This window comes from Talpa occidentalis, unplaced genomic scaffold, assembly GCF_014898055.3.
Source record: "Talpa occidentalis isolate TD23 unplaced genomic scaffold, MPIMG_talOcc4v2.1 talOcc4.13, whole genome shotgun sequence".
Lineage (NCBI taxonomy): Eukaryota > Metazoa > Chordata > Mammalia > Eulipotyphla > Talpidae > Talpa > Talpa occidentalis.
The window spans coordinates 100,836,857-100,852,422 of NW_023601322.1; the positions used below are offsets into that span (position 1 = coordinate 100,836,857).

The 15,566-nt window shown below is 59.2% G+C and overlaps 1 protein-coding gene across 1 annotated transcript in view; it reads left to right on the top strand.

The window, feature by feature from the left end:
• Positions 1-7,635: 7,635 nt before the first annotated feature.
• Positions 7,636-15,566, top strand: part of PPP3CA (protein phosphatase 3 catalytic subunit alpha) — a 150,615-nt gene continuing 142,684 nt past the window's right edge. Inside the window, exon 1 of the mRNA XM_037509633.2 lies at positions 7,636-7,754. Coding sequence (XP_037365530.1) covers positions 7,697-7,754 — 58 coding nt within the window. The 5' untranslated portion in view covers positions 7,636-7,696. The remainder of the gene's footprint in view (positions 7,755-15,566) is intronic.

The following is a 15,566-nucleotide window of genomic DNA, read 5'->3' on the forward strand; positions in this document are numbered from 1 at the left end:
ATGATAACCATCAATCCCTTAGTGTACACGTGACCTGCCCTCCAGAGAAGGCGAGGACTCTGATGGGAGCTGGCGTGGGGCCCGGTCTGGACGGTGGAACTGTGGCCCGTGAGTCATGTGGGGTCGTGGGCTGGCCCATGAGTCATGTGGAATCACGGCATGAGCCACGCTTGAAGTGCGGCTTCTGAGCAAACAAAACATCCAGCACACACCCAGCACCTTCTGAGGCTGCAGCGGACCTGCCCCCAGCCAGCCTGCTTCCGGGGACATTCCGTAATAAGTACTCATGTGAGTCCCGGGATTTGTTTCTGGAGCCCCGTACGTAGGTCCCTACGTACAAGAATCAGCGGAAGCTGGTTTGTTGGGAAGAGCAGGAAGGCTTCCTCCAGGATATGAGGGAGAAGCACAGCTAGGCATTCCCTGGAGACTCAAGCCCTCGCCTTCCAAGATTCCGGGGCCCGCTCCTGCGTGTGGGCAGCGTGTGCCCGTGTGCACGGGTGGACAGATGTGGGCACGCAGGCCGCCCCTTGTGATATTTTGAGTAACTCCGGCCTTGGAACAGGGAAGAACAGACACGTCAGTCTGGACTTGAAAAGAGCACCAACAGGAAGGCCCCCTCCCCCTCTCTGCCCCTCGCTCCCCGTCTCTCCCGCTGAAGCTGACCTGCGGGCCTCCTCCCACCCTGATGGCTTCACCTGCTCGTCCTCTTGACCCTGAGTGACTGGCCAGTGGCCGCCCAGGCCAGGCCTGCTTTCAAGACCTTTCATTCACTCCCCCGCCGCCAACTGTCCTCTGAGTGTTTCAGCCGGGCTCTTGGCAAAGGGTCTCTGCTGGCCTAGGTATTTTGCAAATTAGGTCAGAGGGAGCACAGGCCTTAGGCTTCCTCTAGACGGGTCTTCCCCCCACCCCCGCCTGGGCCCTGGCTCCCATTCACTCGGCAGGAGCCGTGCGTGGACATTTTCTCTAGATCAGGGGCGTGGGCCTGGCAAGGCCTCCCGAGGCAGAGGGAGAACATTCCCTGCCTGCAGTGTTCTGGGGGACAGGCGACGTGGAGAGGGGTGCGCTTGGAAGGCGCTGCTTCCCACAGCCGTACCCCGACCCGACCCACTTCCTCTCTGAAAATTGCTAATATGTGGCCTGACTGATCACCAGGGAGCGACTTCCACGCTGCAGACAATAGAGCCCTTTGTGAGTGTGGAGAGAGGAGGCTGAGTAACCCGTGCCCTCCCCGGATCCACACGTGCAATTACCCTGCCTGTGGGGCGCGTGCGGGGCGCCTGCTCCCCTCTCGTGTCTCACCCTGGCTCTTTTTACTCGGTAAACGTTGATTTAGTAACTTTAAAAAGTCTAAATGTGAAATTTTTAATTTTCTCACCAATGTTTTGAAGTGCTTGCTTCAACTGCCAAGAAATGAGGAAAAGCAGCGTAAACTCTCACGCGATCAAAGACTCGTTCCTGCAGCGGACAGGCACCCAGCGGCCAGTACGTGCTGGCATACGGCAGGCGCTGGAGGGTTGTGTGGGAACAAGACAAGTCCCTGCCGCAGGATTACGTGGTTGTGCAACAGACGCCACGCCACACACAGCAGCCACACACGTCACATGGCATGAACACTGAGAGGGTGCTCCTCCCGTGTGAAGAGGCAGTGCTGAGGCGCTGGCTTAGACGGTGGGAGGACCGGAGGGGTGGGATCCCTGGAGGGGTGGGGGCACTGGAGGGGTGGGAGGACTAGGAGGGTGGGGGCACCGGAGGGGTGGGAGGACTGTAGGGGTCGGAGGACCACACGGGTGTGAGGACTCCTTTGCTAATATCACCAGTGATCTCCCTTTTTGTCAAAACCAACAGTCAATTCTCAGCCGTCATTTCAGTCAACTCACCAGCACTGTGACACAATTCGCTTCACGTGTTGACCCCAGAGGCCACCTTTGTGCCCCCTGAAGCTGTCCATCCCGTCAGCCGTGCTGGCCACCCTCTACCTGGAATGATGTGCCACTCAGGTGCCCTCACCCCAGCCGTGCCCTGCCCAGGCAGCACGGCCCTGCCCCCACTCCATGCAGTGCCCGCATCTCAGCGGGAGCATCCGGAACGTCCGCTGCGGGTCTCCTCCAGAGATGCTGGCCACCGAGCGCCCCTGCTGGGTGACTCGGCAGACAGTAGCTTCAGTTCACGCTGACTGAAAAGTTTGGGGCTCTTGAGTTCTCCTCTTAATTTTCCCACATCCTGTGTCCAATGCAGCAGAAAGTCTCCTGGCTCTGCTTCTGAGATATATTTGCAATGGGATGTAACCTCCATGGTGCCGACTTCTTTCCGGGGAGGGGGACGGGCTTGTGCGTGCCCGCCCACTTCCACCCCTGCCCCTCCCACCGCCAGCCCCCTCTGGAGCCTGTGCCCACGGGGGTGTCTGTGTCCTGTCCACTAAAGTCATCCCCCTGTCCTAGCAACCGCCCTCTATTTCAGCAGGAGAAACCCCAGAGAGCCTGATCCGGAGGGCCTCCCGGCCCGACCCTTCCATGCTCTCAGTCACGGAGCTCCAGCCCCAAGGGCCTCTGGACCGTCCTTTCATGTCTAGCAGACTCTGACCTCCGTCGCCCCTGACTGCTGGGGCCGCTCTCCAAGTACCACCGTCTCCGGGAGGTCTTCTCTCGGCAGCGGGCACCCCCACTGCCCCCCCCTCCACTGCCCTTGTCACTGGACACCTCGGGGGCTCCTTGCTGCATCCCCCCGCAGGGGGTGTGTCCTATTTATCTCCTGTGGCTCCTCACCAACGTGTGCAATTACCGAAGGGAGAGACTTTGGTTTATCTTCGTGTTACCTTCCCAGGGTGGGCATGTGCATGTGCATAGATGACAGCCCTGCACGCTAGCAGAGTAAAGCCTCGCTAATTAGGAGTGGAAAGATGGCCACGGTGAGGGCAAGATTCCTTTCCAATAGCGTAATATTTACTTGTGTATGCATGAATTTTCCATCGGTAATAGGTAAACCTTCCGGCAGAGGTACACTTCTGCTACCTTGGAAGAGAGAAGCCCGTCTCTCATTACCAGACTGGTTTAATATGTGCAAATGTGCTTTTAGTGGGCCTGACAGACTTTGTCCTAATTGACTGACTGGTCTCCTACAGCCTGGTAGCGCCTCAGGGTTGATTCCTGAGCCTTCTGCTGTGGGGGCTTTGCTCAAAGTACTCCAGAGGTGAACTTCAGCCCACTGAAGGTCAGATATTCTGAAATTCTCACTGTGGAAAAGCCAGAGAACATGAAGTTTTGCAGCATGAATACTTCCTGGATGTTCAACGCAATCGCACCTACATGGCTATTTTAGGTGGAAATATTCAGGATCAGCACCATGAATCTTGACGTACGTTTTTATGTTACTAATACAATTAGAACTGGAAGTGTCCGGGAGGAGGGCAGGATGACATTCTTCGCGTCTTGTTGTGTGTATCGGTGACGCTGACACAGCCGGTGGCCGGGGTCTCAGCCTGGCCCCAGGGAGCTGCACGCCCATTTGTCCTTGAAATTCACTCAACAAAATGTGCGTTCCTGGCTCGTGAGACCCGGGAAGGATGCGACCGTAGATGCAACAGACTTGAATGTGCTTATTAAAATCACATGAAGGATGGTGACCTGTAGTCTTGCCACCTTTTATGTGAAATACACCCACTCCGTATTAAGTCTAGCATATGATTCCATGCGTTACAGTTCGGTCCCTGATGGGAAAAAATGAATGTATTCCTGAATATACTCCATCACTGTCTTATGTTCCTCAAGAAATGACTTCTCTAGGGCCTCCCTGGTGGCGCAGCGGTTGAGCGCTGGGTTGCGAAGCTGCCCGCGGCCTCTGCAGCACCGGTTTGATCCCCGGCTGCTCCCCGGCCACCGGGTGAGGGTCCCACATGGCGCGACAGACCTCTCCTACCGCCCGCTGCTCCCCTCAGCAGTGTCCTTCGGTCCTTCTGCCTGCTCTGCTCCCCGCTCTGGCTCTGGTGAATTCTCTCACCCTCCCGCGCTTCTGACTGTACCCAGTGCTTGTATAAATAAATAAATCTTTAAAAACAAAAAACCAAAAAAGAAATGACTTCTCTAAACGAGTAACAATGCCTTCTGGAAAAAATAAGATTTTTTTATTTTCAACAAAATTTGAAGAGCAAGCCAAGAGATAAACAATAAAAATTAGCCCTTTCAATGTAAATGTCAGATCCAACGTCAGATCAAGTCTACGCTGAGTAATCATTTCAGAGACCCTCCCTGGTGAGCCGGTAGATTGTACTTGGTAGAAGTATCAGGAGACTTTGCTTTGAGGGAATAAATCCAAGAAACAAAGGTAAATTCAAACTTTCAAAAAGCAGTTTATTCTCAAAACAGGACATAAAAATGCAAACTCCTTATTTAAGATCATACCTCTACCTTTAGCCAAACAATAGCAAATGAAAATATTCTAAGTTGTGCGCTAAGAGAGGTAAGCTGTGACTGAGGGCATCTGAGTGCACAGATGGTTCCAGATCCTCATTCTGGAACCATCCTCCTGCACCCGCCGCCCCCATATTTACCTTCATGGCTAAAGTCAGAGATTTTACAACATAAAGCAAGTTGTACATGAAGCAAATATTAAGGTCAGTTTCCTTCTCTAATAGCGAGGGGAAGTGGCACCTCTGCCCCATAGGTCTGCAAAGTTAGTGTGTGCCCACTGCTGTGACGGGGCTTCTTGGGTGGAGGGACCGTGTCTCTGAATCCTTCATCATCACGCAGCATGTTGCTCCGTGCCTTGCACAAAGCAGGTGTTCAAAACACAATTGGCAAATGAATAATTCATTAACAAAACCCCCAAATTTGACATTTCTTATTCTTTCAAAGATTTATTTTTTTATTTATACAAGTGCTGGGGTACAGGCCAGATGTGCGGGAGGGTGAGAGGAATCACTAGAGACAGAGTGGGGAACAGAACAGGCAGATCCACTGAAATACACTGCTGAGGGGAGCAGCGGGCGAGGCAGGAGAGGTCTGCCGCACCGTGTGGGGTTCTCGCCGGCCGGCCGGAATGGAACCAGCGCGGCAGAGGCTGCGGACAGCTTCACAGTGCGGCGCTCAACCGCCTGCGCCACCAGGGAGGCACAACATTCATTTGTTAAAAGAAGCGAGAGTATTTTTTTGTCTTCTGGTAGTTCTGTTATGTAACAGATACGCAGTCATTTTGGGTTTTATTTTTTGAATTACCGTAAGGACTTTTCTGCACTGGTATGGTAGGACTAGCTAGCCTAACACAGCCTCACATTTCCATGGAGTAACAGGAGGGGTTATGTTTCCTTCTTGGAAAGTCAAATGCATCTTTTCCTAGAAGACAGGTCTCACGGCTAGGGGTGGGCATCCGGGCGCGCAGCTCTTCCTGCCTTGGCCTCGCCTGCTGCTGGGCCTTGAAACCTCCTTCAGCTGGGCGCGGGGTCCTGGCCTCGGCCTGAGGACAGCGAGCTTCACGCCGCGGAGCGCTGGCTGCCACTAGCCGTGAAGGCTCAGCAGACGCAAGCAAATGCAGGCCGGGAAACGAACGGACTGCCTACTTGGGCAGGTGCGTCCCGAGACAGGGGTGCGAAGGAAGTGAAGACACGTCATCTCTTGTCTAGGTTTTTTCTCTTTTTCCTCTTCAAAGCAGCGCGTTGTCAAAGCCAGCGTCGGGGATTGGCGGTACCTTTGTGGAAACACGACTTCCCAGCGCAAGGTGCTGTCGTGCAGGTGGAGCGGAACAGAGGGCTGCGGGGCTGCCTGGCGGCGCGACAGTGGCAGGACAGTGACAGGCCGACGGGCGTCTGAAGGGAGGCTTCAGCAGAGGAGCTGGTTTTCTTTCTTCGGGAGGGCAGGGCCAGGGCCCGGCCGCGCGGCTGCCGTCTGGCGTCCCTGAGCGCAGGCCGGGCCTGGAGGGCGGCCTGTCCGTGTGGCGACAGCCCCGCGCAGGAAGGGTCCCCGCTGGGAACCGGGCGCGCGGGGCAGCTGCCGTGACTCATCCCCTCTGTTCCCGCGCGCTCCTCGCGGGGCGGCGCCCGGCCCGCTGGCGGGCTGGAGGGCGCGCCTCGCCTTCCATCGGCCTCCCTCGTAGAACCTCCGCGGCGCTGGCACCTGGAACCCGGTCTGGGCTGCAGGGAGTGTCTCCTGCCCGGGAGACGGGAGTCCACGGAGCGCGGGGCGCGGCCGGGCCTGCGCGCGGGGCCAGGGCACCGGGCCGGGCGCGGCTTCCCCGGCGGAGCCCCGGATCCCGGCCGTCCTCCCGCAGCCCTTCACCACAGGGCGGGCCCCCGGGGCGCCCCGCCAGCCGGCCCGGCGCCAGCCGCCCCGATCTGCCTCGGCGACTCGCCGCGCGGCCGGGAGGCGGGTCCGCAGCCCCGCGGGGAGGTGGCCGGGCGGGCGCCGCGGCCGGGCTTCGCGGAGGGGGCGCGCGAGGGCGCCGGCGCCGGCTCTGGCGCGGTCGCGGGGCGCGGGCCGAGTCCGACCCCGGCCCCGGCCCCGGCCCCGGCCCCGGCCCGCGCGCGGCCTTCCCGGGTGTCCTCCGGCGCCCCGGCCCGGCGCGCCCGCCCGGCTCCGCTTCCCTCGGGCTCGGGCGGGCGCCGCGGGGCCGCCGCCCCGGCCCGCGCCGCCCGCTCTCCGCGCCGCCCCCTCCGCGGGGGCCGCCCTGGGCGGGGCGGGGCGCGGGCGAGGGGGGCGGCCGGGGCTCCACAGCGCCCCGCCCCGCCCCCGGCGCGCCCGCGAGCAGCCGCCGCCCCCGCGCCCGCCCGCCCGCCCGCCCGCCTCAGGCCCGGCCCCCCCTGCCCCTCGCGGCCCGGCGCTCGCGCGCGGGAACCCCGCGCCGCTGCCCCCGCGGTGGCCGAGGCCGCGCCAGCGCGGGCCCGGGGCGCGGCGGCCGGCGAGGCTCCCCTGCCGCGGCCCCGGCCGCCCGCCCCCCTCGGGCCGCCGGCCGCACCTGAGCGGCCTCCGACGGGGGGCGGGGCGGGGGCGGGCGCGCGGCGCCGTGAGTGACGCGCGCGCGGCCAATGAGCGCGGCCGCCGGGGCGGGGCGGGCGGCGGGGGCGGGCGGCGCGGGCGGCGGGGGCGGGCGTGCGGCGCCCTGAGTGACGCGCGCGCGGCCAATGAGCGCGGCCGCCGGGGCGGGCGTGGGCGGCGGGGGCGGGCGCGCGGCGCCCTGAGTGACGCGCGCGCGGCCAATGAGCGCGGCCGCCGGGGAGGGGCGGGCGGCGCGGGCGGCGGGGGCGGGCACGCGGCGCCCTGAGTGACGCGGGGGCGGGCGCGCGGCGCCCTGAGTGACGCGCGCGCGGCCAATGAGCGCGGCCGCCGGGCGGCGGGGGCGGGCGCGCGCGGGGCGGCGGCGCGGGCGGCGGGGCCGCGCCGGGTCGTCGGGCTCGCGGCGCCGGGGCGGGCGGCGGCGGACGGGCCGGGAGCGCGGGCGGCGCTGAGGGGGCGGCGCGCACAGCGGCCTCGCCCCGCCGGCGCCGCGCTCGGCGGCCTCCCCCGCGCGGCGAGCCCGGCGTCAGGGCCGCCCCGCCCGGCGCGGGGCGTGCTCGGAGCGCAGGCGGCACGCGCAGCAGCGGCGGGGGGGCGCGGGCGGCGGGCGGCGCAGGCACAAGTCCGCGGCGGGCAGATCGCACGGCGGCGGCGAGAGCGTCCCGCCGGCCCGCGCTTGCATCGGACGCGGAGCGGCGCGGCGCGGACGGCGGCCGGAGATGTCCGAGCCCAAGGCCTCCGACCCCAAGTTGTCGACGACCGACAGGGTGGTGAAAGGTGAGGCGCCCGCCCTGGGCCCCTCGGGCCCTCGGGCCCCCCGGGCCCCCCTCGGGCCCCCCTCGGGCCCCCCTCGGGCCGGGGCGCGGGGGGCCGGGACGCGGGGGGCGTGGGGGGGCCGGGGCGCGGGGGGCCGGGGCGCGGGGGGCGCGGGCCCGGGGGGCGCGGGCGGCGGGGCCGGGCCGGGCTGGGGCCGGGGCGGCCGTGACAGGAATAGGAAGTGGGCGGCTGGCGGCCGGGCGCGGCGGCGTCCCCCGCGGAGGGTGATTTACGGCTTCAGGCATGAAGGTGGCGGTGGATGGGCCGCGGCTCTCCGCCGCCGCCCGGCCCGAGGCGCCCCGCGCGCCACTGCAGCAGTCCCCGCGCCCCCCGCCCCAGGGCCTGCGCGGGCCTCCGCGGGCGGGGCGCGGGCGGGGGCGCGGGGGCCTCGCGGGCGGGCGGGGCGAGCCGGGGGCGCGGGGGCCCGTGGGGCGCCGCGGGGGCGCCCGCGCGCGGGCCGGAGAGCGCGGGGAGCCCACGCTCGCTGCCGTGCCGGCGGGGGCGACCGAGGGCGCCCGGGGACCCGGGGGTGCGCACGGGGGCGGGTCGGGGGGCGGCGGGAGCGCCCGGCCGCCGGGATTCCCCCGCCGGCCCCGAGGGAGACGCAGAAATCTGGGCTCCAGCCCCGCCGCCCACGGGGCCTGTCCTCCAGGGCGGCTCGCCGCGGGCGCAGCGCGGGCGCAGCCTCCCGGCCCCCGCTCCCGGCCGCCCTGCTCCCCGGCTTCTATTGTCTGCCTTCCTCTCCCTTCCTCTCCCGCGGGGCCGGGCGGCCCTCCCGGGAGGGTCCTGCGTGCCGGCCGGCGCCTCCGGGGGCGGTCTTGGGGCTGGCCTTGCTCTCCTGCCCCGGCTGGGTGCCTCCTTCCCCGCCCGTGGGGGAGCGGCGGGGGAGCCTCCCGGGAATCCTGGAAGGATGAGCCTGCGGGCGCGGCCTCCAGGCCTGAGCAGAATCCCTGTTCCCGGGTCAGGACCCCGCGGAGCCCTGGGCACGAGCCCTGGCGTCCCGCCGCCCGCAGAAGGGAGGCAGCCTGGCTGGCTCCGAGGGTGTGTGTGCAACACCCACAGTGCCCGCTGCGACCAGAGCGTGCAAGTGGAGGGCGAGGTGGTGAGGTCGTGGGTGCCGAGCTCTTGGGTGAAGTGCGCGGCCGCCCCAGCTCCTTGGCACCCACACCCTCCAGGGCCTTGGAACCCCCTCCCGCCACTCAGGCCTACACAGCTTTTTCCCTCCTCTGTGTGTGTGTGTGTGTTCGCTCCCTTTTTTCCCATAAAGACAATGAAATGTCGTCTTTTGTGTGGGTTAGCATTGCACCGATTCCTGCTTCAGGGTGACATTCGTGGGTGCTCCAAAATAAGGAGGAAATGTCTCTGCAAAATAATTCTGAATTGGACTCCCGTGCGCAGGTCGCCTTTCAGGCAGGCCCTGCAGATTCGGTCAGGAGAACCGTGTGGTGTGTTAAGGGCCTCTGCTGACATTTTCAAAAATTAAGAGCTTTTGCCGAAATGTCAGAGAATAACAAACATCGCCCTGATGTTGGCGGTTTAGCTGCAGGCCCAACTGTAGGTGAAAATCAGCTATTTTCAAAAACAGTTAATGGAAAGCTCCCTGCTGAGAGGACGTGTGGGCAGTCACCACCGCTCTTGCACACGCACCCTTGTGTTCCCTGTTTTACATCACCAAGTGTGGATTCTTGATGTAAAATTGAAATTGGCAGCGACGTGGTTGTCACAGACCCTGTGGAGGTGCCTCCAGGGAGTGGGGGAGCCGGCCAGCCGCCCGGCCTCCGGTTGGGGCTGTGCACACGCAGGAGCGTGGGCGGGTGTGTATATGCAGCCCACGCACCACGTGGATGATTACAAATGGCTTTTCATTGTACGTCCACATCGCCACCCGTAATTCCAAAGGTTTGGAAATACAAATGTGGGTACGAGACTCAAAATGGGAAGCGTGAACTTTGCATTTTTTTGGAAAGAGATCTTGAGGTGAAATTATAAGCTTTTGTTTATAGAAAGATGTTCTGTTAATCCCGATTTTAAAGTGGCTTCGCTGTGACGTGACAATTCTCTGTAGACCGTACTGTTGCTGAGCAGGTGTTGCCACGGACAGTCGGCATGCTGGTGCCCACACCTTTGTGTGGTTATTTGGGGTGCTTGTCCATTGTGACCCTCAGTCTTCTGTAAAGTAGCCCTTCCCTTGAGGGCGTATACAGTTTGTGGTGGGAAACTGGGCCAGATGATCTTTTGTGGCAATAAAAATTTACGTAAGATGGCTGCGGAAACCTTGCCTTGAAGTTGTAAGAATGTAATGTCAGCCTTTGAGGCAGACTCATTTTTCCAGCAGGAAAGACCTTCTCTGTGCGGGAACTTGAGTGCTCCTTAAACTCCTCCCCCAGGTACGGTGTGTTTGCTCACCTGTGGAGAGAGCCCTGCCAGGCACGCCGTGGGCTGTTTACAGTTGTTTTCTTGCGAGGGACCTGACTGCTGTGGGACATGGGGAGTCCTATCGAAGCTGCACTGTGGCTTTGTTTGCAGCCGCGTGGGGGAGCGGCTCTTGACGGGGCCTCCAGAGCCAGCTGCAGGAAGGTGGGCGCCCCCTCGGTAGCGGTGCGGTGCGGGCGTCTTGGGCCGCAGCATCCTCCAGCGAGGGCCCTGAGCCCCGTCAGCTTTCTAAACCTGGCAAGTTAAAGAGAGTGGCAGCCTGAAAGCGCCCAATTACCTCAGAGAAAGTCATTTCATTCAGCGGGACAGGGCTTCATCCAGGCCATTCCTGGATGAAAACAGTGGCAGGGAATGCTAGTTTTGGAAATCACAATAATGTGAGCCCTTTCCTGATTTACGTTGTTTCAGAAGAAATACCGCATGGCTATACGGCAAAATAGTGAGGGCCACGGTAGAAGAAGGGGTGTCCCCCCACATCCCCCAACACGCCTCCCGGTGGGTGCTCCCAGCTTTGGCAGCTTTTCCTTTATCCCCCCGCCCCACCTCCCGCTCCCTGCGGGCCGCGAGCCTGGCCCCAGGCCGGTCACGCACCTGGAAGCAGCTAAGCTGGGTGGCGGCCTGTGGTTTCCTTGTGACTCTTGCCCTCCCATCTGTTCCACGTCCAGGCGTTTTGGAATGGGCCTTGGACTTGAACCCAAACTGATTTTGTGGTAGACATTCCACATGCCCTGGCGGGCTGCAGAGGGCCGAATTCCTGGGATGTTCTCAAACGCTCAAGGTAGGGGTTGGCTGCACGTTGGCCAGGGTGCTCTCGGCTGCAGGGACACGGGACCAGGAGCGTTCTCCTGGGAGCTGAGGGCAGAGGTGCCTTGGTGGAGATGGGACAGGGGAATCCCCGGAGGCTCCCGCGGCAGGAGCCAGCGCCCTGAAGCGAGCCAGGATCCGGCCACCGGTGCGTGCAGCCCCAGGAGATTGCAGCCCCGCTTTCAGAAGAAAACAAAGCATGTAATACATCAGCAGTAATGGCATGTTTGTAACTTGAAACAGATTATTAAATAATGCCTTGCTTTGTGGCGTGTCAAGAAGCACTGGTAGGGAATGTGTTTTACTGACATTTTGTTTCCATCGTTTCGGTTACTCCACGTGTCCGGTTTCGCATTCCAGTAGAGTAAGGCCTCATTAATTCAGTGTCATTCACTGACACTTACTATGATGAAATGTAAGTTCGCAGGCTGAAGTTTCTGTCTGCTCTGGGCCTGAGAAAAAGGGTCTGCTGTAATCTAATTAATCGTGTAAACAGCTCTCGATTTGGCCACGGGTAACACAGTTAAGAGAACAAACGCGGGCCACCCCGGTGGCGCAGCGGTTGAGCGCTGGGTTGCGAAGCTGCCCGCGGCCTCTGCGGCGCCGGTTCGATCCCCGGCTGCTCCCCGGCCACCGGAGGAGGGTCCCGCATGGCGCGCAGACCTCTCCTGCCGCCCGCTGCTCCCCTCAGCAGTGTCCTTCGGTCCTTCTGCCTGCTCTGCTCCCCGCTCTGGCTCTGGTGAATTCTCTCACCCTCCCGCGCTTCTGACTGTACCCAGTGCATGTATAAACAAAACAAACAAACCAGCAAACAAATAAATAAAGCATGCCTCTAAAAAAAAAAAAGAAAAAAAAAAAAGAGAACAAACGCTTCTCGGGACTTAGTGAACAGCGTGCAGATTCATGCTGTTAATTACAAATTGATCATTAGTATTTCCTTTCGGGATTTCTACTATAAATTAAATATAACACGAGCGCATTGTTTTCAAAACAGTTGTAAACACTGAGGCTTTTTTTTAAAGCACCGTTTGAAACAGGGAGTCAGGGAAATTCCAGCAATCCTAAAATGTCATCTTTTGGAACAATTAACATTTTAAAAAGAAGGTTTTGGGGGGATGTGTGGGAAGAACCTCTATTTAGATGTCTATTTTAACACATCCAATTAAGGTGTGGAAAAACACCTTAGAATCTAGTTAATGGGGTTGACAGTTAGGCTCGCTTGCATTGGTTAAAACTGCGCCCTTTTTAACCCATGTTTCCTTATGACCTGTTTTTATTTGTAATTTTGGAGATCTGAAACGTGAGCGGTACACAGCACATTTTTAATTTTTTTATAGTCGGCCTCTTATGCTTTCCCTTATCTTTTTTGTGTCAGCCGTGTGTGAAGTTGAAACTAATTATGAACCAAATAAAGAATCCATTTACAGTGACCTCATTGGAAAATAGCGTTCTTCTAGACACACTTTCCTTTCCCCAAATCCAGTTGTTAAATTACCATTTTGAAAGTTTTCTGGAAATATTAAGCACTTTCAGAACTGTAAAGAATTATGACGGTTCACCATCTGAAGCTATCTGAAAATCATTCCGTCTGTTCTTTTCAGCAAGATTGTCCAACTTCTGCTGTGGGATTCTTTTGATATTCAAGAGGAATTCAGTGAGACCTTGACCTCTACATTTCTGTAATTCCACCTTTGCTTGTTAGTAACGCCGGGGCCTGCTCTCCCTGTGCATAAATCAGTGACAAGTGGACTTACCGCTCACGGACACGGCTGGGCGCCCTGGGGTCCGGGAGCCTTGTGGGTGGTCACTCCTGGGCCGCTGGCCTGGGAGTGGCCGTTGAGCCGCTGCTGGCACAGAGCGGTGACGGCACTCCAGTGCATCTCCAGGGTCACTCGAGAACAGCCAGAGCCACTCACCCTGCAGTCCACGGCTGTCTCCAGGCTGCAGCCGCCGCCTGTGCGGCTCGTCCTGTACAGTAGCAGAAACGGAGGCCGGATACGTGGGGCGGGCGGTCACAGGTGGGAAGGGTGCGGTAAGTCCGAGCAGATCCTGTCCCTTCGCGGACGTGCTCTTCCCTCTTGAAAACCCCTTTGCAACTGTCACGCGCTCTATCAAGATTTGAGTAAGTGCCTGACTATGTAAAGCAGTTGGGTTGGGAGAAGTTCTCCTCTGCCTGTCCTAAGCGGAAATTCTGGTGACGTTAGTAAGTGGTGACCTGGTTTGGGCTTTGCGTGAGCCTCACTGAGGGAGCGTCGTTAGCTGGGTTTTGTGTGCAGGTAGAGAAGTGGAGAGCAGGCGAGGAAGTGGCGCTCACCTGCCCAGGTGTGTCACTTACTCTTGTTTTGATGGGTGCCACCGCCGAGGGCCTCTGGCTGCAGGTTGTGGCACAGTGCTGCTCTGGTTTGAGGGTTGACTTGATTTCTAGAGGAAGTTCAAGCTGCTGCTCCACGGCTGTCCCGTACACACAGCCACCGAGTGGGAATGTCGTCAGCATCCAGACGGGTTCCAGCTTGGAACTGAGTCTTTACTAAGCTCGGGAACCGGGTAGAGTATTTTAACCCACTTTGTCTTATGGCACGTCTGTCTTCTATACGAAGCCAGTAGCTGTGTTTCTTTTAAGAAGTCTGACAATAGATGCCTGTTCTCCCAAGGCTGGGTGTTCTGAGCAGTGGCTGGGTTCGGAGGGCCTGTCAGCTGAGGCCTCGACCTGTGGCTGGAACCACTGACCCGTTTCGTGTACAGACACTGAGGTAGCTGGAGCCTTGGATACTTTAAAAAAAAAAAGAGAGAGAGAGAAATCCAACACAAATCCTGACCGAGAAAGTGACAGTCACTGCTTAAAGTGCTCCATATTTGGAATTATAGGGATCCCTTTTTGAGATCTTTATAAAGAAAAATAAAACTTTGTGTTTTTCTTCTTAGTAGTCTCCTAAACCACACTTTTTACATTACAGCAAAATAGGACTGTTTTCAAAGAGCATGGTCTGGCTGAGTTTCTGTGAGCTTCTGTCTCTTGCAACTGGAGATCTTGCATGTGTCTGCAGAGAGGGAAAACAAACAAGTGGGTATCAGGGGTTTATGGTAACAGCTGCCCCTGATCGCACAGACCCCTTGCAGTGTTGGTCAGTTGTAGGTACTGCCTACAGTCAGGAGGCCAAAGGGGTGGTGGTTGATGCTCAGAGGTAGACTTTATTCTTATGGAGCTAAATTTAAAAATATTCCCATCAACTCTAAGGCTTAAAGAGTCTCAAAACAGTCTTGCTGTTTTGGGGGGAGTTACTGCTGCTGAATTAAAATGATTATACTTGGGGCCTCCCTGGTGGCGTAGGGGTTAAGTCTCAGCGCTCTCACCCGTCGTGTGGCCTGAGCTGGATCCCCAGCCCGGGAGCTGACCCACAGGGTGCAACAGACCCCTCCTGTCACCCCGCTGCTCCCCTCAGCCGTGTACTTCAGTAGATCCACCTGTTCTGTTCCCCATTCTGTCTCTGGCGAGTCCTCTCAGCCCCACCTCTGGCCTGCACCGCAGCTCTTATATGCATAAATAGATAAAAATAAATCTTTTAAAAAATAAAATGCTTACTTGTCTCTATGTGGCATTAGAATGTTTCAGAAATTCTAGTTTGTAGGTATGGAAACTGCATTTCCTACCTTGCTGCGGATACTTAGAGGTTAAGTACATGTATTTGATACTGTGTATTCAGAGTTTCAGTTTGGAAAACATGACATAGACCCGGGGTGCTGGCTCCGGGGCCCGCAGAATCCAGTCTGCTTGGACGGTGTGACACTGCGGCGTTCTCCCCCGCCTCCGGAGCAGTGGACAGAGACCAGCTGCGGGCCGCGGGCGTGTGTCCGCGGAGCCTTTTCCAACGGCTCTCTGTGGGGACAGTTGCTGCGCCAAAGAGCGGGGGCGGGGGGGGGCGAGGAGGAGACACACTGAATCGAGGGCCGTCGCGCTGCGTGGCCGTTTGGCCTGGTTTCACGCCAGCTGAGGTTAAAAGGCTAAGTCCTTTGGACTGGCCGTGTGAGCCTGAGAGCTTGCGGTCCGTGTCTGTCATGTATCCCACAGGCCGATCGGTTTTTGACAAGCAAGAAAAGCTCTCTTAATCACTCGTGTTTGATTTATTGGGTGATTTCTGTAGTTTAGGCATTGCGCAGACTTGGAGCTGAAGAGAAAATGACTTGATAAATCTCTTGGGGAAGACAACCAACCCCAAACAAGATCCCCTCTCCCATGTTTACACTGTGGCTTACTCTCCGTGATGCTTTTGTCCTCTGTCTCCGCACAGTGAGCGCCCTCAGCCCGCGCCCCAGGGCGAGCGCCAGCAGCTCTGCCCCGATGGACGTGAAGTCCTCCCTGGACATGTGTTTGCCGGTGTCTTCAAAGCTGTGCTGCTGCTTCCAGCGAAGTTAAAGGCCCAGCACAGGCTCTGGGCACGAGAGCCCGGGTCAGGACTTCCTGTGTCAGTGTTGCTTCTGCCCTGTGGTTGCTAGTCCCGTCCAAGGAATGGTAACAGCTTTTATTGTGCAGCCTGGTGG